The sequence below is a fragment of the Diaporthe citri genome, assembly GCF_014595645.1.
Source record: "Diaporthe citri strain NFHF-8-4 chromosome Unknown scaffold_2, whole genome shotgun sequence".
NCBI classification, from domain to species: Eukaryota; Fungi; Ascomycota; class Sordariomycetes; order Diaporthales; family Diaporthaceae; genus Diaporthe; species Diaporthe citri.
In genome coordinates, this window is record NW_025064847.1 from 3,558,564 (window position 1) to 3,581,635 (window position 23,072).

Consider the following 23,072-nt stretch of genomic DNA (forward strand, 5'->3'; position numbering starts at 1 on the left):
CGGACCGCCCTGGGTCTTTTAAAAGACCTACCGGACACTGGTCAGTCTGTGGAATCGCCCGCGCACCAGACTGCTTTTGTTATTCGGCGTCCCGGGGCAGCCGCCCTTCTGGAAGCCTTCCTCAAATTTCAGTAGCAGGGATCTTGATTGATCTGGATGAGCACGGGAATGATGGGGCTACACCAGGCTAGTAGACTAGTACCGAGGTGGGAACTCCGAATTCCGCGCCGACGACTCCCACATTTCTGGTTTCTTCAATCTCGCGTCGCGGTGGCCACTGGGGCACTGGGCAGACAGGTGGATGGCCGGCCTTGCTCCCATTACCCGACGAGGACGTCTTTCACGGCACATTCTGCCAGACTGCCTCACCTGGGGTTGTCGTCTCCGGGCAGGTCTGCGGTCCCTAATAAAATCCTTTGGGCCAAATGCCACTCACATGCAATATATGATCAGCGACTCAGCCGAGCACGTCGACAACATCTCCGTCACACGCCGCATATCCGCACCTGTCAGGCTGGGTGATGCTAAGCCCTACCTGAAAAAGTAGAACATTGTCCGTGCTGTCCCGTATCCACGGCTGCTTCCGGCGGGAATAAGCAATTGTATTACACCGGCGCAGCTGTCTGTCTGTCTGTCTGTCTGTCTGTCTGTCTGTCTGTCTCTTGTCTCTGTCCCGCGGGCCTGACCCGAGTCCCCACAGCCTGTCGCCGGCCCCTGTGCCATGCTGGATTTTTAATCCGCAGTATCTGTGTTGCACGAAATAATATCCACAGTACATTGGCACCACTTGCGCCGCCGCCCGTCGGCATCTGTGGCTAGGCCAGGTGGGCCTCTCGTCAATGTTTGAATACGCGACGGCTCCAAATTGCCGGGGCGGCCACCACATGTGTGCACAGAGATGATAAGTATACTCGTAGACAATGACACTTTCTGTCTAACATTGTAGCGTAGATCTGTTGGCGCGGCGGGAGAGGATTGACCTCTGGGGCAAGCGTCACACCCGTCACATCCCCCAGGTGTCAAGCTGCAGCCGTCTCGATCCGGGGATTTCTTATCACCCCTCGCTCATTCGCTGCGACGCCCGGTCCTTTCCTGGCCTGCCTGGGCGCCGTGTCAGCGTGTGTCACCCACCACCTGGACGGCTGAGGCCCTTCGGACTCGACTCGTCCACGCATCATCGGTTGCTTGCTCGTATACTTGTGGGGATCTTCAGGTTCCAACAGAGATTACGGTGCCAGTGCGCCGGAAGCGTTGGTGCCGATCCAGTACTTTTGATCTGTACACATACAACACAGTCAGACAGTCAGCAGCCAGCCCGCGGTGTCGGGGAGGCTCGATCTGCCCCGGCACCGCGTTCCACTTTGGATCGTCACAAGGCTGGTTATTGATTGGGATGGACGAGCTGAAGGGGTGGCGGGAGGCGCTCCTCTGTCCAGCCCACAGTATTTCGCATGTCCCACTCGAGAACGTGCTCGGAGAGCGATGCTTGGCTACTCGCTCCACAAGTGGATATGGCACTCTGTGTCAGGCATCAATGCCTCTCTCAAGACTGCATGATCAGATGATGCATCTGTGATATGGCCTCCGTGATAGGACCTGGACCCTTCAATATTACTGCAGTAATTTGCGAACTTCGCAATGCGCTGAACTGTTGAGGTTTGGAAAAGTACGCGCGAAGAACAAAAAAGCAAAGACGACAGCCCTGTTCCCCCACACAATTAAAGTTAAGTTTTGCAGAGGCTCCCGTCACGCTCAAATGCAACTACTACGATGGTCTTATCGACTCGCTGCAAGCCATATCTATTGTTGACTCGGTGTTTCCCCCCCTCTCACTGGACCACCACGTCCTTGTGATATTGACCACTAAATACCGTGTGTCTCAAATATTAATCCTGTAAATGTGTACATCCTTAAGCCCCCGTGCCCCGGTCCAATCCCACCACCATTCCCACCCGGGCACCCAGCCAAGAGCCACCGTCTGGTCTGACAGCATCACCACCCGCCCCTTCGCCCCCGCGCATGATATTCTATCCATCACACAAGAAGCAACCGTGCCCTTTCCTCACGACCTCGTCGGAGGCAGACATCCTCGGCCCAAGCGGGCTCAGAGACGGGCGGCTGGTGACCGTGAGGCGCGCCCCCTGTCAGCCGCCGGGGCTGGCGGCAAGCCCGGCGAGACAGAGGACAGTTGCATACTACCCCTGGGTTTTTTTTTTTTTTTTTTTTCGCGGGATCACAAGTTGGTCAAGGCCACGGCGGGGTTGTTGATCAGCGGGCGCTTGGTCCAGCACGCCCGGGGTCGTCGGGGCCAACGTTGATCGTTGGCGGGGCCTCAAGGATCACAAGTGGTCATCGGACTGTCAAACAAACGGCCGGCCCGCTGCTCGCGATCGCCTCACAGAGGTTCCCGTCCGTCTCGTCGCCGTCGCCCAGGAGCGGTGTGCGGGCGGCGCGGTGCAATATTTGATATTGCTTCCGGGTTTAGAGAACAAATCCATAGTCCCCACAGATGGGGCAAGTGTTGATAGGAAGTATCAGACCGGAGCCTACGGGCGATGTCCAGTCTGCCAAAGGGGCATCCCTCCCACACATCTATCAGCACGTGTAATCATGAGGCCGGCAGATGTAGTCAAGATTCATCGAATGGCTGAGGGAGTGCCAGTTGAATTGAGGGTCCAGAAATCCCCATGTGACCACGCGTACGCTCCTCTATGTACAAGCATTCTCGCTTCACTGCAGAAAACTCCACACCTCCCTGAATATCAGATCACCCCCTTATCGCGATGGAGACATTGACTATTAGCATCGCCAATGCTTCTTCCTTCACGTATTATCCAGTGCGGATTCAATTAGTCATAGGTGTTCTCCTACACTGAACGTCTGTCTTGGTGCTTTGTTGACCGCACTGTAGTCTGATTGACCAGGAACCGAATGCGCTCTCTCTGCGCTGTCCAAGCGCGGCCCACATGTTTGGTCTCAAGATTTTCAAAACCCATGGATGAGATAGAGGCCACGGTCTGACACGGACCATGGCTGACCAGATGCTCAAATTGGAGCAACGCTTTCAATTGATACTTTTCCCTTGTCTAACACTGATACGGCTCCTCTCCCGCACGGGGTATAGCATATTCAGACATCTATCACTCCTCATCCTCGTCCTCGCCCTTCTGCTTCCTCGCCTCGGCCTCCCTCGTCCATTCCGTGGCCTTGGCCATCACCTTCTCTTTGCTCCTGGCGTCGCCGTTGTCCTGCTCCCACTTGGCCCATCTCTGGAACCACTTCTTGGCCTTGAGCGGCTTGAGCCCCTTGGTCTTTGTGCCGCGCTCAAAGACCTCCCTGACGTGGGTGGGGTCGGCCTTGCCATCCTCGTTCTTCTTCGCCGCGTTGTACGCCGAGGTTTCCAAATCGAGCAGCTGGTTCCAGAGGTCAAACTTCTTGGGGTACGCGGACAGTATACCCTCGAACACTGTTCGGCCGTGCTCTGGATCTCCGCTGGCGGACCGGAACTCCAAGCTGGCAAACTTGGTCATCAGAGGGAGGTGAGTTTGAGAGGGGAGTCGTTGTGTCGCGCGATGGATGAGTGCACGAGCACGCTCTGCATCCTTCACAGTGTTGTGGAGGAAGTTTGCATAGTTGGTCCAGACTTGTGGTGACTTGGCACCAAACTTCTTGATCATGGCCTGGTAGAGCTCGTCGGCTTTCTGTATGCTCGTCAGCACTGTCACACCGCACAATTGAGAAAGACAATCACTTACATCCTGTTTTCCGGTAATGATGTAGATGTTGATCAGCCGCTCGTGTACCACCTGCTCGTCATTATACAGACACGCCCGTTTGAAGACCTCGGCCAGCGTCTCATCCGTCCCGAAGTTGTTCTCCAAGTTCAGATAAGCGATCCACACGTTGAGCTTCTCTGACTCCTCGCGTATGTTGACTGTCTTGAGGGCACGTTCTGCAATCTCGCGTGCCCTCGCTGGCTCACTGACTTGCACCTGGAAAGCCATGTAACGAATCCATAGGTCAGAGGAATCCGGTTGTCCAAGCAGGAGCCTTTCGTAATCCTCCGCGGTCTGGGGTCCGTTGACATCCAATTGAGCCGTCCGATCAACTTGGATCTCCGCTTTCCTCTTCTTCTTCTTTTTCTCCTTGCTGTCATCGGCTTCGTCTGCTTCAGCATCTGACTCGTCACCTGCTTCGTCCAGAGCCCCAGCAGACCAATCGAAACCACCGGCATCGAGGCCACCAGTATCTCCAGAAGATGCGTCAACCATTGCAGTGTCTTCATCCTCCTCGTCTGAATCATCAAGGTTGTCTGTGCCTTGGATGATGACCTCAGCGGCATCCATGAACTCATCGTCCTCGTCGCTGTCGTCCTCTGCGTCAGAATCCAACGCTACGCCTGCTTCATCATCCGAGTTATCTGCGTCCGAATCTTCATCGCCATCCTCAAAGTAGGATGCCTTGAGCCCGAAGCTGATCTGATTCTTCTCAGAATCGATCTTCAGAATCCGGGCCTTCACAACGTCCCCAGCACTGTAGAGTTTCCTGGCATCCTTGACGTTTTTCTCCGCCATCTGGCTCCGATGGCAGAGCCCGCTGACGTTTGCGGACCCATCGATGACAATAAAAGCGCCAAAGTCTTCGACACTGCGGACTTTGCCCTTCACTACCTCGCCTTCCTTGAAATCGGCAAGAGTAGGAGGAGGTACGTAGTCGTGCTCGACAAGAGAAGCCTTCAGGCTCAGATTGACCTGTCCAAGGGCTGAATCAATGGCTATAATACGGCCTTTCACGAGTTGGTCCATCCGGAAATGCTCCTTCCACCTCTTCAAAAAGATGTCCGATAGGTCCGTGATCTTGACGAAGGCTGTGACATGGCCACCAAGGTTGACAAACAAGCCTTGGTCTGCAACATGCCTAACAAAGCCTCGTACGATGTCACCCGTCTTGAGGCCAGAAACTAGGGTGATCTCACGGTCCTTGACCGGCAAAGCAGAGTTGAGGACTCGCGAGGGACGTGTCGAAAGCCGGACTTTCTTGTTGCTTGCGTCGACATCGACGACAGCCACTCGAACGATCTCATTCCTCGTGAAGCTCTTTGGGCTGGCTTCGTCATAATCGTCTGCCAAGTCAACAAGGTGCACAGGAGCGGAGACATCCTCGCTCAACTGGACCAGAACAGATCTGTCAGTGACTTTGGTCACCTTGCCGGGAAGGACCAAGCCCTTCTTGATATTGTCCCAGGTGATGGCATTAGAGTCGTCCGAGGTCCTAGCTGTGAGGTCAAGGCGATTCTTGGACGCTTCAACAGCCTTGACCCGTACCTTGATGGCACAGCCAATAGGGAAGTTGCCAGAGAGATTGCCGAGCTGGGCAAGGTCATCGGAAGCATCGCTGGCGGCCATTCTTCCTCGGACAGAGGGCGAAAGATTAACCCAGATATAGTTCGCCTTGATGTTGTTCACGAAGCCCACCCATTCCGAACCTTCTGTGATCCGGTCCAGTGCGAGGGGCTCGCAGCTACCCTCCTCCTGCAGATCGCTTGGCTTGGCGGATAGTTCGATGAGAGAATGCGTTGAGCGATGCGAGATCGGCAAGAAGCGATGATTCCTTGCATCATGGACCCCTAGAACCTTGACCTTGATAGTCTGCTTCGGCTTGAACTTCTGAAGTGGGTTCTTCGGGTGTCGAATCTCATCCCACGAGTCGAAGACTTGGGAAACATCCACACGTCCTTGAAGGTTATCAGCAAGCTGAACGTTAAGCTGTGTGCTCTTGATAGATATGATCTTGGCCTTTGTGACTCTGCCAACAACAATGTCGTCTTCGCTCTTGATTGAATCGTCCACAGGGTTCTCCACTGGTTTTGTAGAGGGCTTGGTTGACTTCTGCTCCTTGGCATCAGCGACAGAGGGAATAGCAACGACAGCGCGGGAATGGTCGCGGTCAACAGAAACAACCTTGACAGATAGGGACTGTAGCTTTTGCAAACCAAAGTCCTGCTCTTTTTGTTGTTCTTGGGGTATCATGGCGGCTGGAAGCAGAGCTGTCGCGTTGCCACCAAACTGCACGAAGACAGCAGTTGGTGTGACATTTCGAACAAATCCATGGATCAAGCCACCGGCTTTGACCTTCTCCCAGTTGGAGGGCAGTTTTCCGTTCTTGGCAGCTTCGACCAGGCTGGTTTCAGCGTGACAGTGAGAGCCCGCCGGCCCTCATTCTTCTCCAGCACCGCCAGGTCAGTCAGCGTCTGACCTACATATATCCTCTTCAGCGCAGCCAGGTTCTTAGCACGACTCTTGTCCGTCAGCTGTCCAACGGGGAGCACCGCCTTGAGCAGGCTGTCTTGAAGCTCAACGAAAACATCGTCCTCAGTCTTTTGACTAACTTTGCCCGAAACAACGTCACCAATGCTGAGGTTCTTCAGAGCCAACTGCTTGTCCATCCCGAAAGCAGCAGGGTCTTTGCATGAGACAATAAGTCGACTTGTAGCAGCATCCACATCAATGACATGGACATTAACAACTTGACCTTGTCGGAAGTGCTCCTTGGGGTTCTGAATGTAAGCCTCGCTCATCTCAGACAGCGGGAGGAAGCCTCGCAGGCGTCCATAGAACTGAACAACAGCGCCGTTCTGCAACACATTAATGATCGTTCCCAGTACTTGCATTCCGATGGAAACCTCTTCAAATTCCTTGATCGGAGCAGCATCTGAGTTGACCAAAGTCTTCTTCAGCGTGAGGCGCAGTTGTCGCTTGTAGGGGTCTGTCGACAAGACTCGTGCCTTGACCTTCAAGCCAACTTTGAACTTCTTCTCGGGATGTAGTAGTCGAACGTCGGAGAGGTGCGTCTCAGGGACGAGCCCAGATATGCCTTCAGCGATCTTGACTATGACTCCGTGCACGCCATTCTCACCGACCACGATCTTCTCCACAACGCCGTCGACGACGTCTCCGACAGGGACGTCTTCCACGCGCAAGAATGGTTGTTCGAGGACGCTGTTCTGGAGGGAGAGCAGGAACAGCCCGTCAAAGGCGTTGTAGCCTACCACTCTGCCCCGGTGTACCGAATCTAGTTTGTAGGGGCCGCTGGACTCGTACAGTCCGTCGACTTTCCCGTCCTTGACTCGAGATATGTGCACAAATCCAGGCACGTCTTCGACACCCACGTCAACAAAAAGACCAATATCCGCCTCGACCTTTTTGACCACGCAGTTCTCGACCACCGAAGACATTGGGAGTGCATCCAGCGGCTTCTTCTCGCCGCCTTCGACTCGAGCGCTCGGGGCCTTGAAGGCTAGGACATGATCCAGGATCGAGATGCCCAGCTTAGGTTGCCTCGCGTCTGGAAATGTGCAGATCACCCTGGCCTTGAGCTTCGAGCCAACTTTGTACTTGGCCTCCAGATCTGTGCCATGCGGACCAACTCCGGAGTGGACATGATCGGCAGTGACATCGAGATGGCCCAAAACCTTTCCGATGATGCCCCGTTCGGATACCTCAGATACGAGAACATCGACGGCCGTGCCCGGGGTAAAAGTGTCGACCGTTGTGGCTTCGGATGGGAAGCTCTTCGGGCTGGCCATCTTGTCGCTGCGAGTCGTCAACTGAACAACCTTGCGATTTCCGCTCAGGCCCGTAGCCATACACAGGAAAACACTTCCCGGCTGTAACTGATCCTCCGCGGTCGCAGGATCGACCTCCTTTTTTGGCAGAAACCCAGTAATCTTTGTTTCTGCGAGACCAAGGTCCATCACGTATCCATGATCCTCCACACTAGCTACAGCAGCCATCACTGTGCTGTTCGCAACCAGATCTTGTTTGGTAATCGTGGAATTGGTGTCCTCTGGTCGCAGGGACAGTTCTATCCGCCTCTTTGATTTGCTTGGCAGCGCGGACGAGTCCTCGACGGTGGATACGACATAGGCTCGAACGTATTGGCCTACTTCAAAAAGAGTTTTGAGGTCGACATCGTCTTCGGCTGACTCTTGTTCGTCATCGTCGCTGTCGTCTGCTGCCGCCGCCGCCTCGACTCGTTTCGTGACACCAGGGGAGATCGAGGTGATGGAAACATGCCCAACGAGATTGTTCGGTAGCGCCACGGCAAGCTCGAGATCGTTGATGTCGCAGACTTGACCGAGGACAAGTGAACCTTTTACCAGGCGCTGCAGAGCACGTCAGCCACACCGGTAGCTTCCTCGCAGCATGTCGAGTCTTACCTTGTAATTGAGACCCTCGATCTTAACAGCGTCGGGGTCGTGGGCGGGTTTGCCACTCTTCTTGTCATCTTTGCCCGAGGACTTGCGCTTCTTTTTCTTTGAATCCTTATCCCCCTTCTTTGTCGCCTTGCCTGACTCTTCCTCAAAAAGAGCGTCTTGCTTCGCTTGGATGGTGATCTGCTTATGCTCGAGAGGGGTGAGAACGCTGCCACCGCCTCTGGGGAAGAGAGGCTCCTCGTCTTTGACACGCGCGATCGATGGCGCAGAGGAAGCGGTCTTATCGGTCGACTTGGAGGCCTTCTTCTCGGGGGTTCTGGAGGTCTTCTTTTCGGAAGTCTTGTCGGCCGGTTTCTCTGATTTCACCTTCTTAGAGGGAGAATCTTTCTTTGAGGCATTGCCAGATGGCGCCCCTTTCCGCTTGAGGGTGCTCATGATTCCATAAATTGAGAGAGCAGTCAGCTCGACGATAAGTGCGAGCTGGGACAGAAGTATATGTCTTGTGGCGTATGCAAGGCCACATGCTCTAGGTTCAGAAAATAGAAATTTGAAGAAATTCGAGGGTGGTTGTTATCGATAAGAAAATATGTGGGGCCTGCAAGGGACCCCCAGGACAGTGGTGCGCATATGCTCAATGTTTACCGTACTGCGAAGTAGTCTTCGGTCCTTGCACAGCACATTGATAGGAGGACTACTAGACAATTTGTATTCCGAGTCATTAGAAAGATCTGATAGGCTCTGGGCTCGGGTTGCGAGGAAATAAATTGTCCTGCAATGTTGTTGGAACAGAACTTCTGAGGAAGGATACGACTCTATGCCTGTACGAGTAACCGTAGAGCCTCTTCAGCGCTGAAACGCTGCAGCACTGGTCTAACAAGCAGGCAAGTCAGCAAGTGCAGTACCTAGGTGGGGACTTGAGGGTCCAGCTATCAGTACAAAGGTACAAAGCACAGGTACCGGGATGCCCGTGGTGGGGTAGCCGGGGGTATCTTACCGAGGGGCGAGTCCAGTGAACGAACATGGGTTTCCGTGACGGCGGCCATTACGTAGGGGTTGGGTTGAGTCGCTTGCAGCTGATCACTATGCCAAACAAACACCCGGCCAAGCCCACAACAATGAGATGCACCACCAGTCCTCCAACATGACATGAGCCCGGCCTGGTGAACATCGTCGTCATGATCTCTAGGAAACGAGCTCGGCGTGGTGGCGGCGCTCCGGGCCCGACAAGCTCCACCACATCGCTGCAGCCTACGCGCGCCAGCACATCGTCTCAAGTTAGCGACCTGTCCGCCGCCCCAGTGACATCGCCATCACCGTCCGCCTCCGAACCGCCACAGGGCATGCCGCCGCCGGCTCTGCGACAACTCGATACGAGCAGCAAGAGCCTCAAGAGCGACAGCAGTGCCATATCTGTGCAAGAGGGCAATAAAACGGTAGGTCTCTTTCTCGCATTGCCACACCCGTCTCCACCACAGGCAGAACCCCTAACGCCCGAGCAGGTTCACAAAACGAGGAGTTGGTACGGATCATGGCCTCGCAAGTCCACGCCTTCTACCTCTATTCAGAGAGAAACAATACTGGGAAGCCCCCTCAAAGCTGGCTCCACGCCTGACTTCAGCCGATTTGAATCCAAGAGGACCGGCGACGCTGCGAGCTTGAGTGGGGCGAGTCAGGCCTCGGTCAATACAATGCCCAAGGTCCGGGAGACGGACACTGACGGACCGGCCACAAAGGACGACGCAACCGCCACCGTGCAAGAGGCCCAGAAGAATAATACAAATAACAACGATGCGACCTCGAAGGATGCCGCTGAGGATGCGAAGAAGGACGGTTCCAAAGGCAATGTGCCACCCGCCGTGGATGTCGACACGCACGATACACCGCCGGCTGCAGATACGCCGCAGAGGCCATCGACGTCATCGGGCTGGTTAGGCGGATGGTTCACCTCAAACCCGGTGCCGGAGAAGAAACCGACAGAAAACGAAAATACGCTGCAAGAAAATGCGACATCGCCGAAAGAGGAAAATGCACAATCTAATACCGAGCCACCGCCTGAGAATAATACCGTTGCGTCAGGGGCAGCTGAGCAGCCAGCGCCTACCGCCCCGCAACGATCCATGACCATGTGGCTTCCATTCTGGTCAAGCAGCAGTGCTCCTGCGGCCGGAAATGAGGAGGCTGCAAAGGCGACGGAGTCAAATCCGGCGCCAGCAAAGGAGCCAGAGGATACGGTCATGGACGACGCACCGCCAGCCAACCCTGAGCCTGCAACCAAGCCAACGGCTGGCTCAACCTGGGCATTCTGGTCAAAAGACACTCCAAAGTCCCCTGGAGAACCAAAAGGCACCACCGAGCATGGAGAACTGGCTGTAATGGGAGATGGCTCCGAGGCGCATCCCAAAAGAGCGAATTCTCTAGATATGGGACGAGACGCATCTCCAAAACCAGAACCACCGAAGGAGGCTCCTGGAAAGATCAAGCAGATCAAGGACAAGGTTTCCAAAGAAGAAAAGAAGCAGGCCTCAATCCATGGACATTGACCCTATACCCTCACGCCCACAAACCCCTCAATCAGACGCAGCTTCTGTCAAGACAGACTCACCAAGTAAGACAAAGGCGAAAACACCAACAACGGCAACCAGACCGACGCCTCCCAATCTACTGCTGCCCTCGTTTAGGGGTACTTACACTATGAAGGAGAACCCATCCATACTGCGGCAAATAGCCTCACTACTACTGCGAACTCAGCAAAAGTCAACAAAACATGTCTTCCTCACCCAGGATCCACCGAAAGTGAAGAAGGCGCTGGCCATAGGCGTCCATGGCCTCTTCCCAGCTACATATCTCAGGGCCATGATCGGCCAGCCGACTGGCACATCCCTCAAATTCGCCGATCACGGCGCCGAAGGGATCCGCAGATGGGCAGACAGCCATGGCTGCGAGGACTGCGAGATCGAGAAGGTCGCCCTCGAGGGCGAGGGCAAGATTGCCGACAGGGTCGAGAACCTGTGGAAGCTGCTCCTCAACTGGATAGATCACATTAGAGGGGCCGATCTGATCATAGTCTCGTGCCACTCCCAGGGTGTGCCCGTCTCAGTCATGCTGCTAGCCAAGCTGATCGAGCTCGGCATCATCACCAATGCCAAGATCGGGGTGTGCGCCATGGCCGGGGTCAATCTGGGGCCTTTCCCCGACTACAAGTCCGGCATGGGGATGCTGATGGGCAGCGCGGCGGAGCTGTGGGAGTTTGCGAACTCGGAGAGCGAGGTCTCGAAGAGGTACGAGGCCTCGCTCAAGGCCGTGCTGGCCTATGGCGTCCGGATCACGTACGTCGGCAGCATCGACGACCAGCTCGTCCCGATAGAGTCGGCCATATACTCGCCGGCCAGCCACCCTTACATCTACAGGGCCGTGTTCATAGACGGGAGGATACACGCGCCCGACTTCATCGCGCACCTGGTCGGCTTCGCGTGCAAGCTGCGGAACCTCGGCGTGTCCGACCACGGCCTGATTCGCGAGCTCTCCGTCCCCTTGGCAGGGAGCTTGTATGGTGGCGAGGGCCATTCGCGCCTTTATGACGACGGCCAGGTCTATGAGTAAGTCTCAGTCCTAGCGCATCCCCTCATCCCCTTCTACCTCCCCCCTCCCGGTAAAACCCCATCACATAAACTAACCAGCACCTGCTCAGCCTCGCCATCGCCCACGCCCTCGAAACCACAAACGTAGGCGACGTGCCGTGCGAGATCCAGAAGTTCGAAGGCCTGACCGCCTCGAACCCCTACCTTCTCCCCTGGATCATGCGCGGCCTGCTGGAGGAGGACTTCGTCAAGACGGAGCTGAGCACCGAGACGGAGGAGCTGCTGAAGCAGTTTGACGACTGGAAGCCGACCACCAAGGCGTTGAAGGATGTCAAGTATAGACTCGAGGCGGTTAGATCGAAGCTTTAGACGGACGCTCAGACATCGCGTGCCTGGTTGTTTTATTCATATGCGTACAGGGCGAACGGATGGACCGACGGACAAGCAGACAGACAGACTGGCTGGGAACGGGATCGGCTCGGTGCGGTTGGCCTAACTTTGCTTCTCTCTTTTGTCAAATTTGGGAGCGGGAGTCAGGGACAGACAGGATCGGAAGCAATATCTGGAGCAAGGCGTGCGTTCAAGAGCATCGCTAAATCGGTCCAGTGAAGCACGAAAACATACATGTACTCGCCGTCGAGCGGTGCCACTGTGGCAATGGCCCCCGATAAGAATATAATACTTTTATCCATTACTCTGGGCTCCAACCCTTCCTGAACCAGCAGTCCACCCGGCCGAGAAGTCTGAAATCTACCACTGTCCGTCCAGGATAAACCAGCCTGGAAGGAGGAAATGTTGCCAGACCCGGTATAAAGTTAAACTCAGTCCGCAGACAACCAAGGATCGAATGATCATAGAGATCTGCGTTTCGACTGCCCTCATGCCGTGCCACTCTTGTCTGGCTGAACTTGCCCAGCGCTGAGCGCAGCGCAGCCCGTATCCGCTCACACATATAGCTCCGTGTGCTACGTGAATATATTCAGAGCAGTAGCATGCTTTGGAAATGCCGATTCGATATTAATCAATAACAAAAAGCCGGGGCCATAGAGGCAGGCCCCCCAAAACGAACACCGAGTCCGCATGTCCCGCCCTCGCCTTTCAATCCAGCCGGTGGGGTCCGGCGCAATGCAGCAGACGTGATGCAACGAGAAGGCAAGATGGGCCGAGCCGCTTGGAGAGAGAGAGCCTGAAAAGAGAGAAGACAAAACCATGCTCGCTGCTAATATCTACACGATTCCCGCAACCTTTAGCTCCACTAATGCAATCTGCCGTCATGGTCCCTGCATCTCGGTGCATACTATTGTTTATATGCTTGTCTCCAGTAGTTGGATAGGTCGGGCGCGTGTTGTCTTCCTCCCCTAGGTATTAAAGTAGGTTTGTAGGGTATCAATCCTCCATCTCCGTGTCCACCACTCCATTCAGACTCTGTCTGGCTCCAGCGGTGGGAGCGACACCAATCCGCGCCCCGCTCCCGTCAAACACCCATGGGCCAGCGTCATTCCTCGGTGTGATGGGGCCTTCGTGCCCATTAGTCACGTGGTTACCAATGCTGTTTGGACTGGGTGTTCTGCGTCCATTAATAGGGGACCGGGTCAGAGGTTGCGTGCGACCCCTCGCCGCCGGGCCGAGACGCCGTCGTTGAGGGCGTGCTGGCCCCACCGTCGCTCATAGCTGCCTCAGCGGAGGCAGCATTGTCGGCGTTCGTCATCGCGGCTTCCGGGGTCTCGGTTGCCGGTGCATTTGCTGCCGGGATATTCGTTCGCGACCGTGAACGTTCGATCGAGGTCCTTGCTCGTTCAGCGGCAGTCGCCCTCGCGCGCTCCAGCGACGTCCTTATCCTGTCCACGGATTGCCTGGGCACGTCCACAGGAGCGGGATCCAGACGAGGTCCCTTCGAACGGCTGCCTTCCGGATCTTCCGCATCCTGGCCGTCTGCCTCGTCCTCCAGCTGTTCCCAGTCTTCAGGATCCTCCACCTCAGCCTCCAAGTCCGCAGCCGCGCGGCAGTTCGGGCAAATGAAGATGGGATAGTGTGGTGATGATAAGAGGCTACGAATGCATTTAAAGTGCCACGTGTGGGAGCACGGCGCCACGAAAAGACACTGGCAAGGCTGTGGTGATGGACGTCAGCAGGTGCCTCTCAAGGCCACAGAAGTTGGTGAGGGATGGGTATTCCGAGACTTACAGCGATCGAGTTCAAACAAATAGAACAGTCCTGGGAATAATTCTGCCCACCTGCGCCTTCAGTTTTGGTCATATTCCACAGGCGCTTGTGCGAGTTCATACTGCAGATGACCAGTTAGTAAAACATAGGCTGGCATGTGCGAAGGGGCTGCAGCACAACGGGTGCTCCTCGGGACGTACTTGAACTTGTTCAGCTTGTTCTGCCAGCCGCGATTCAACTCCAGCCGCATCTTTACGCAGCGGAAAATCATCTCCTCGCCTCCCTTGAAGTCGATTCCCAGCTGCACCACATCCCCATCATTGACCGGGAAAGGCTTAGATTCCTGGCCGGGCGGGCTCAGTCGTATGTGATTTAGAAACGTGCCACTACTACTCTTGACATCCTTTATGAAACCATTTCCCGTCCTCGTACCAAAACTCGCAGTGGCGTCGGCTTACGACCTTCGACTTGAAGCCGACCGGTGCGGCCGACGGGACGTTCGCTGGAACGGCTGGCTGACTGTCTCGCTCGGAATAACGACCGACACGAATGATCTCAGATCCGCTCGGCAGCGTACGGGCTATCGGTGAGAAGTGCAGGGACGGTCGCTGGCTCCTAGGGTCGACGAAGACGGAGAAGCGAATTGAGGGTAGAACGCCGCCGGGGTTGCCATTCTCGGCGGTGTCGTTGGTGGAAGCAGCCATTGCAGTGCCTGTAGTCGCGGATCTGGACCGCGTCATGCTGCGACTGGCCTGTGAGTCTGGCTCTGCTGATGTAGTGACGGCGGTCCCCGGATGAGGCGCCCCTATGAGGTTGGATTGCACGGCAGCGGGCTCGTCGGCCTCTTCTAGATCGTCGGGAGTGGACCTCGACGATGGGCCTAAGGGGTGGGACAAAGCAGGCACTAGCGTGAAACGGCGCGAAGCGGTCGAAGGGTCGTCGGCGGTCAAGGAGTTGGAGGTCGTATTCGAGGTCCTAGGAGTGTGAGAGGTCGATCGCGTGAGGCCGGGCCGTGGCCGGGAGGAAGAGTCTGTTGTGGTATTTGCGGGTTGGGAGGAGCTGCTGTGATCCCTCGAGAGCAGGTGCTGATGGGTGTAGTTGCGGAGATAACTCAGGCCCCTCCTTGTCCTGGAGGTCGAGCCCGTTTGATGGAATGTGGAAGCGGAGGCAGAGATGGATGGAGGTGAGGCTGCCAAGGGAACAGAACCGGTCAGTGCCGCAGGTGCAGGAGACGTAAACATTTCAGTTGAGTTGGAAACGAAAGGTGCACGGGCAGAAAACTGCGACAATGACGACGGATTGTTATGCCCCAGTCCAATCGAGGGCTGACTTGGTTGGGCCAGACGGTACTGTCAGTAACAACTTGGGAGGCAGGAGGCTAGAGACAATCCAACCATCTCAATCCTGCCGCTCTCCCTTGTTATCTGTCAGCCAGGCGAAGCAAGCGAGCGAGCAAGCACTTCCTGCACTCGAGCAGGCGGGCGACGCGGGTAGGCAGGACAGAGGGCAGTTGGGCAGTCCAGTCAATGCTAGCCTGGACTGCAGGCAGTGAATGAGTGGGCAGGTGATTCAAGCTTTCAGGAGACCTGGACACGGCCTTCCAATCGCCAGCGCGGCCCAAGCAAGGGTTGGCACTTTGACCTCTGTCTTGTATCGGATGGCGCTTCCACTTGCAGGTTGCTCTGCTGCAGAGCAGGGCGGGACGGGCGGGGCCTGCGGCCTGCGGGGACTGGGGACTGGCCGCCAGTCGATGGAGTAGTTGCAAGTCCTGGCGTTGGAAGGATCGCTGCAAGAAGCCGAGGCCAATTCGCACCCAACTTCGGTTGTTTGCTTGGCTGGTGAATGGGCTCCAGAGAGAGGGCCTGAGGTTGGATCTTTGCAGACGGCAGCGCAGGACGGGCCTCGAGCAGCATAAAAATAATCCGCCACTGCTTCACTTTCCTATGCAACGGTTTGCGGGACAAGGTGAATAGTAGTTCTGGTGCAGGCCAACCAGACAATGTAACAATGAAATCGATCTTCAGCGGTTTTTTTTTTTTTTTTTTTTAGGTAAGCGGGTGAGGAAGCGAGACCTGTGAATGGGCTGGGCTGGCTGTGAAGCAAGGAGGAGCCGCGTTGCCGTGTACTGTGGGAGCCGTGGGTGGGACGGGCGGTTAAGACCTTTTTGAGATTTCCTCCGGGGGGCCCTTTCCTTCGGGACTCGACTCGGCTCGACTCAAGACTCGGCCTCGACTGGATACGGATGAGCTCTCGACCGTGCACTCGAGTCGGTCTCAGGCTGCGCTTGTACTGTGACTCCCGCTCTGCAGGGTGACATCGATGTTGCAGGCTATAACGGTCTGCGACGAAGCGAGGAGAGGCGATGCTAGATTGCAGTATAATGTGACCTGGAAATCCGGCTACCTGCGAGGTTGTGAGGCGGTCTCGGGATGATGGGTGGTCGGGAGAGGAAAAGGAGACTGCAAGGCCGACTCGAGAGAGGCTGAGAGAGGGAAAGAAAGAGGCAGTCTGCCTGACCTGCCTGCCAGCCGGTCCAAAGCAGGATCTGGCAAGTACAGAGTCGGGAAGGGGCGGACGATCGTTTGGCACAATTTCGCTGGGGTACAGCAATTATGGGTCTGGAGACTGGAGGTCCAATTTCGCAAGCCAGTATCTGCTTGGCTGGCTCGGAGAGTGGGCGCGATGTGGTGATGGAACAGGTTGGATGGCAGCAAGCGAAGGCGGCGTGGGGTGTAGGTGTGTGCACGTCTCTCTCTTCCTGTGTTAATGTGTGTGTGTGTGTGGGAGACGAGGCTGAACAGGACTGGATGCACCAACAAATGCGAATAAAACAGAGACAAGAATGCGGTATGGAAGGGAGGCAGGGCAAGACTTGATGTGGCGTGGCGTGGTGTACGGTACCGCAGACGAGATCAAATACAGATTTGGATACGTTGAGCCGACACACCTACCAGTCCAGTCGTGGGGTCACACACGGATACGGCAGAGATGCACACAGGCACGCACAGAATCAGAAACCGAACGCCCTGCTCCCCTTGATGCAGATGCCAATGACAAGTCCTGACAAGCCTGCCGACCATTCTACCTACTAGTCTACTAGGTACGCAGTCCCAGAACAGAAATCGGAGGTCAGAAGTCTACCGGCCCTGGCCTGCTAGACCACATCAGGCCTCAGCCGGCGTCGCAAAGAAGCAGCACATGGAGGTAGTCGTATCCACCAGGTCCCATCTCGTCCGCGCACACCTCCGAATCTGCTCCTATCTGGGAAGACTACCACACTACCCGTTCAGGAAGAGATTGGACAAGACGGCTGGCAGGGCCTGGCCATCGTCCGAATGCCCCAGCTTAGGCCCTAACAAGTCTAGGCCTGGGCCCCTAAGGATGTCATCGCCGTTGATGAAGCCGCCAGAGTCACTAGCGCAGGCCCGCCGCCTCGGATATCGCGCCTCTCGACGGTGTGTCGTGGTTGCCACGCGGTACAGCTCGGGCACTTGAGAGGGGTTTTGGCACATGTACCTGGTGACCGGCTGTGCGCAGCGACGAGACATGCAAAGACGGGCAAAGATAGGCAGGGCAGGCAGGGCAGGCAGGGCAGGCAGGGCATGGCAGGACAGGGCAAGACAGACAGGTTGAAGCCTGCACTCGTCCAGCCCTCCAAGACAAAAATCACGCGGGGGATCAGCGGTCCAGGCAGAGCCAAGATCACAGGGCGAACCCAGGGACACCCGATCGTGAACTTCCTAGAAATTCAGGAAGAACCTCCCGGGTGTCCTCTTGCCCTCGCCGGGCCTGCGCCCACCTGCGCCAGCGCAAACGAAACACGCCGAGCAATCTCTCAAACCGCCCTTGGCCAGTGGCTTCCAGCCAGGCTCGCACTGGAGCTCGTCCTCGCCTGGGATCACGGCAGGTGGGTGTGCACACTAGACGGGCTGGACGGGCTGGACGGGCTGGACGGGCTGGACGGGCTGGACGGGCTGGACGCTCATGCGCGCGGCGCTGGGCCGAATGGGCGCTACGGGAAGGTGGAGGGGCGTTCCGTTTGCTCAGGAACGAGAGTCTGTGTTCTACCGTGTGCACTCAGTAAGCGCGCATTACCCGCGCATGCAAATCCCGACGCTAAGGATCAGTTCGATTCCTGCATGAAGAAGAACTGGAGTGAGTGGGGAAAGTGTGGTGAGCGGGAGTGAGACCATGTATCTACGTACTGCTGCGTCGTGCGCTGTTTTGCTGCTGAAGAAGAGGCTGAACTCAAATTGGTCCTACCCGGCACGTACGGCTACCTAGCATGGGTACTGTACGGAGGAAACCCGACATGCTAATTAAAAAAAAAGGGCCTAAAACATGCTGTGGTTTTGAGGTATTAGCGGTCATTCGGCCGACTTAGTCTGTTAGCTCCCGGCGAACCGTCAATATCCGACTCGGTAATGTCCCAGCATACCAGCATAATAATTGCTGTGCAAAGAACGGGTGGCGGGGGCTGCTCCGACCTTACCGGCGAGGCTATCGACTGTGGTGGCGGCCGAGGCCCATCGCAACCAGAGCCAATACGCAGTAGATCGTTCGCAACCTTCAGACCAATAACATACTACCAGCACCACCTGCGTTATCTCGCCCGGGGACACTGGGGGGGCGACGCATGATAGTGAGCCCCAGGGAAGCTCTAACACTACCGCCACTGGGTGGTGCTCTACCACGTAGTGTGGTCTCTCGTGAGACGCCAGGCCGTCTGACTTCCCCAACTTGACTTCCGTGCCCACCCTTGCGTGGCGTGACAATCCAGAAGCCCAGAGTCTCGAAAGTCTAGCATTCTGGCGCAAAACTCAGTGATCGATCCCGCCGCAGGGCCACATGATCTGACGGATGACGACTGCCATGAACCGGCATTGCTGAGCATTGCCCGGGGTTGCCATGCGGCCGCCCCTGCCCTGCCCGTCCTCGGCGTTCAGACCCCCCAGGGAACCACCCCGCTGTGCCCCCTTCATCTGCTGCAAGTCGAGCCGTCTTTTTCTCGGGTTGCCTAGGGAGGCTCTCGTCAGACTTCCCGCTTCTCTCCTGCTATCACGCTCGCTCTTGGGCCCCACGCTCGGGGGATTTTGCGCCCCCAGGGTTGGTTCGGATCCCGTGGACAGTGACGTCGGACTCGTCCCGGCGCGCACCGTCCTCGCAGTAATAACCCTTGGATCAATTTGCCCTCTTTCCACCAGCGAGACCATTGGCACACACGCCTGGGTCAAGACATTTTGCCCACTGGGGGCTAAGTCTAAGTCGCCTCGTTTCGTCTGCCGAGGTATGTTGATCAGGTCGCGCAACTCAAGGCCGACGAATCGCACGCACTCCCTATGGACAAGTCTCTATCCTCCCAGGCTGGTGGCCACCAGAGCAAATCTGTCCAGCGTCTACAAGTGCGTGCTATTTTTCTGCGATTGTGAGACAAAGATATGACTCGCGAGGACGACATCTGACGGCCAGAAACTTTCTATCCAGTGGCGAATGTTGAGGGTGTTTCCTGCCACCGAGAGGATCAATGTCTCTCTTCAGACAATTTCAAACTTTCAGGCCTGGAGGTTCTGGAAACGCATCCACTTTTTCCTTGATAACCTACTGACTGAAGTTGCAAGCAGGCCTAAGGGCAGTACCTCAGGCGTCGATTCATCGCGCGACAGACATCGCTCACGACGTCTAGTGAATACTGTCAGGGCTCGCTCATCTGGGACGTCGATCAAAATGGTCAAAGAGACACCCCCGTCCTATACAGCGGGAGGTTAAATCATATGCTGGAAGAACACAGACCCAGGTAACGGACGGAACGAGCCTTGACTCTGTTGTTGGACCACCCTCTTCTTGGCCCAATCGACCGTCTGAAGTCTCCTACCGATCTGAGAACATATGAGGGCAGAGGTCCCTGATCAACGCATTGAGTGCATTTTGGCCAACGTCCAACCCTGTTGCGACATCGGTACCTTCGTCTCGATGTCTTTTGCGCAAACGTGGTTGACGAACGTCGTTGGGGAATTAGAGATCTTCTTTGGATGGCACATGATGGAGATTCTGTCTGCGTTCTTTTGTTCGCGTAGGCTGAGGAGTGCGTACAGGCTGCCCCTGCTGGACTAATAATCCCGTGGAGATATGATATCCCTATTCCTGGTTCCATCTGTACCTACGTAAACCCGTGTGAGACGGATTCGGCTTCTTTACTGAGCCCCTGCATTCGTTCGCAGCTTCCATATCGAAGTATTGACGTCTTGACAGGTGACAACATCTGCATGATGCAGTGGAGCGAACATTGTCCAAATCGGCATCATCCAACAGTGTCCAGAGGTTCCCTCTGGTTTCTTATTCAAGGCGATCTTCCTCAGCTAGCCTTCAACTCAACTCTGGGACATCCGCGGGCTTGCACTGTTGAATTCAAACAATTCTAACGAGACCTCACTTTCTACCCAAGGACGCGCTGACGCCTCCCAATTTCACAATTACACGCATGATTTGGTCAATGCTTCGAGAATTGTAACCATGTGATGGACCCAGGTAGTAGACCAAGCCTGGCACTTTGTCCCAGGATTAGTTTGAGGCTATCCGGCAGCAGGTCAAGCATGAGGCGAGGAACTGAGCAGAGGCGAGGAACTGAGCAGAGTCGGCATCGACGCTTAATGGAAGAAATGGCTTGACCTTTGCAGCCGGAATATTCTAGGTTGTGTACAGATATATGCTCTCGAAGAGATTCATGTTCTGATAATTCAGAGCGCAGTGTTGAGGATGTGCAGTTGCTCTAACAACGCACAGCATGAGAATGACAGTAGCCGAATGATAGGGAGTCATAGGCTGCTTGCCAGGGAACTGTTTTGCCGTACTAGGGTGGCTTATCGATAAGCCCGGCTGGGCAAATCGACCTTAAAACAATTCTTTGGCCTTGACATCACTGCAGCATTCAGCCTGGCCCAAGCAACCTTGAAGCAAAGATGTTGCGCTCATGTTGTTCGCGTTTGCCGGCGAGGCTACAAGGCCTCGCAAAGCCTCACAACATCACTGCCAGGCCATCATTTCGAACAAGGTCCTTGGCCACCGTCGCCCCTCCTCCTGCCCGAGTATGCCCACCTGCCTCATCGCCTGCGCCCTCGTCACCTTTCACAATGCTAACGCGCGATTCCTTAGGAGCCTACGGAGCTTAGCGACATCACCACATTGCCAAATGGCATCCGCGTTGCCACAGAAGCCCTGCCAGACGCCTTCTCTGGCATGGGAGTCTACATCGACGCCGGGTCGCGGTACGAGAACGATCACCTGCGCGGCGCAAGCCACATCATGGACCGGCTTGCCTTCAAGTCGACCTCGAGACACTCGGCCGATGAAGTCCTGGAGCAAGTGGAGAACCTTGGCGGAAACGTACAATGCGCGTCGTCCCGAGAGTCCATGATGTATCAGGCCGCAACATTCAACAACGCCATCCCCAGTGCGGTTGGCTTGCTCGCCGAGACAATACGGGACCCGAAGCTCACAGAGGAAGAGGTGCAACAACAACTGCTCACGGCCGAATACGAGATCACAGAGATATGGTCCAAGCCAGAACTCATCTTGCCCGAGTTGGTTCACACCGCGGCCTTCAAGGACAACACCCTCGGCAACCCCCTGCTCTGCCCGCAGGATCGTCTCGGCGCCATTGACAGGAGTGTGATTCAGGCCTACAGAGACGCTTTCTTCAGGCCAGAGAGGATGGTTGTCGCGTTCGCCGGAATACCTCACAATGAGGCTGTCAAGCTAGCCGAACAGCACTTCGGCGACATGAAGGGCGCAGAACTGCCAGCAATCTCAGACACTGCATCCGAGGCCTCATCAGCCTCCGAGACCAGTTCGCAAAGCAGCGACTCCACTGCGTCGTCTGTCTCCTCCTTGTCCTCGGCGTCACCACAACAGTCGTCTAAGCTCCTCTCCAAAATACCCTTCTTGAAAAACCTCTCTACTTCAGCACCACACAACGCCTCCATCGCCTCCTCTCCCTATATCCCCATCTCCAGCGAAGACCTCAACCGCCCCGCAAAGTACACAGGTGGCTTTCTCTCCCTTCCCACCCAGCCACCTTCCCCCAACCCGATGACGCCCGCTTTCACACACATCCACCTTGCCTTCGAGGGTCTTCCCATCTCCTCGGACGACATCTTCGCCCTTGCTACTCTGCAAACCCTTCTCGGAGGAGGAGGCTCTTTCTCAGCCGGTGGCCCGGGCAAAGGCATGTACTCACGCCTGTACACCAACGTTCTGAACCAATACGGCTGGGTTGAGTCATGCGTCGCTTTCAACCACAGCTACACCGACAGCGGCCTCTTCGGCATCGCCGCTTCCTGCTTCCCGGGCCGAACGGGCAAGATGCTTGAGATAATGTGCCGGGAACTCCGCGCCCTGACGCTCAACTCCGGCTTTTCTCGCCTGAACCAGGTCGAGGTGACCCGCGCCAAGAACCAGCTGCGGTCAAGCCTGCTCATGAACCTCGAGAGCCGCATGGTCGAGCTCGAGGACCTGGGGAGGCAGGTACAGGTCCACGGCCGCAAGGTCCCCGTCCAGGAGATGACGAGGAGGATCAGCGAGCTCACGATCAAGGACCTGAAGCGCGTGGCCGAGATGGTTGTCGGCGGCATGGTCAACAACCCCGGCAATGGAAGCGGCGCGCCGACTGTTGTTCTGCAAGAGGCGGAGGCGCCGGGTGTCAAGACGAGGACACTGTCTTGGGACGAGATCCAGGATACGATTCACCGGTCGCAGCTGGGGAGGCAGGCATAAGAATACCGAGGACTATGATTTTCGGTACTGAGGATGCGGACAGTTTGCCTAGCCATCATTACGGGGGCTGGCCGCAGTAAGGCCTATCAAGGGGCAAAACAGCGTGATGGGATCTACCTCACTGCCCTCAAGGAGGCACGCGGCGACTATGACAGGACCAATGTTTGCAAAGTTTCGCGCAAAGAATTCCCAAAACACTGGGCAGCATATGTAAAATAGACTAGACACAACATCTCACTGTATACAAGGTCATGTATATTGCCGAATCGTCTATCTGTTTCATCATATGTCATGGTATCATGACGGGAAGCTGAGTGTATAACCACTATCGTGTCGATTGATCCCAG

General features: G+C 55.9%; 5 protein-coding genes across 5 annotated transcripts; 3 read left to right on the forward strand and 2 right to left on the reverse strand.

The window, feature by feature from the left end:
• Positions 1 to 3,140: 3,140 nt before the first annotated feature.
• Positions 3,141 to 8,650, reverse strand: INS49_006564 (uncharacterized protein; the record flags this gene model as incomplete). The annotated part of the gene is made up of 4 exons (XM_043167335.1): positions 3,141 to 3,701; positions 3,756 to 6,169; positions 6,256 to 8,164; positions 8,219 to 8,650. The coding sequence occupies 4 exons, from the start codon at positions 8,648 to 8,650 to the stop codon at positions 3,141 to 3,143; spliced, it is 5,316 nt and encodes a 1,771-aa protein (XP_043028479.1).
• A 740-nt stretch (positions 8,651 to 9,390) lies between these two features.
• On the forward strand, positions 9,391 to 10,755 carry INS49_006565 (uncharacterized protein; the record flags this gene model as incomplete). Its single annotated transcript, XM_043167336.1, has 3 exons — positions 9,391 to 9,648; positions 9,715 to 9,734; positions 9,801 to 10,755. The coding sequence occupies 3 exons, from the start codon at positions 9,391 to 9,393 to the stop codon at positions 10,753 to 10,755; spliced, it is 1,233 nt and encodes a 410-aa protein (XP_043028480.1).
• Positions 10,756 to 10,906: 151 nt separating this feature from the next.
• INS49_006566 (uncharacterized protein) lies at positions 10,907 to 12,162 on the forward strand (the record flags this gene model as incomplete). The annotated part of the gene is made up of 2 exons (XM_043167337.1): positions 10,907 to 11,811; positions 11,904 to 12,162. The coding sequence occupies 2 exons, from the start codon at positions 10,907 to 10,909 to the stop codon at positions 12,160 to 12,162; spliced, it is 1,164 nt and encodes a 387-aa protein (XP_043028481.1).
• Positions 12,163 to 13,369: 1,207 nt separating this feature from the next.
• Positions 13,370 to 15,197, reverse strand: INS49_006567 (uncharacterized protein; the record flags this gene model as incomplete). Its single annotated transcript, XM_043167338.1, has 4 exons — positions 13,370 to 13,903; positions 13,978 to 14,077; positions 14,157 to 14,299; positions 14,415 to 15,197. 4 exons carry the CDS (start codon positions 15,195 to 15,197, stop codon positions 13,370 to 13,372), a joined length of 1,560 nt encoding a protein of 519 aa, XP_043028482.1.
• Positions 15,198 to 20,923: 5,726 nt separating this feature from the next.
• INS49_006568 (uncharacterized protein) lies at positions 20,924 to 22,725 on the forward strand (the record flags this gene model as incomplete). Its single annotated transcript, XM_043167339.1, has 2 exons — positions 20,924 to 21,004; positions 21,106 to 22,725. The coding sequence occupies 2 exons, from the start codon at positions 20,924 to 20,926 to the stop codon at positions 22,723 to 22,725; spliced, it is 1,701 nt and encodes a 566-aa protein (XP_043028483.1).
• Between the last annotated feature and the right edge of the window lie 347 nt (positions 22,726 to 23,072).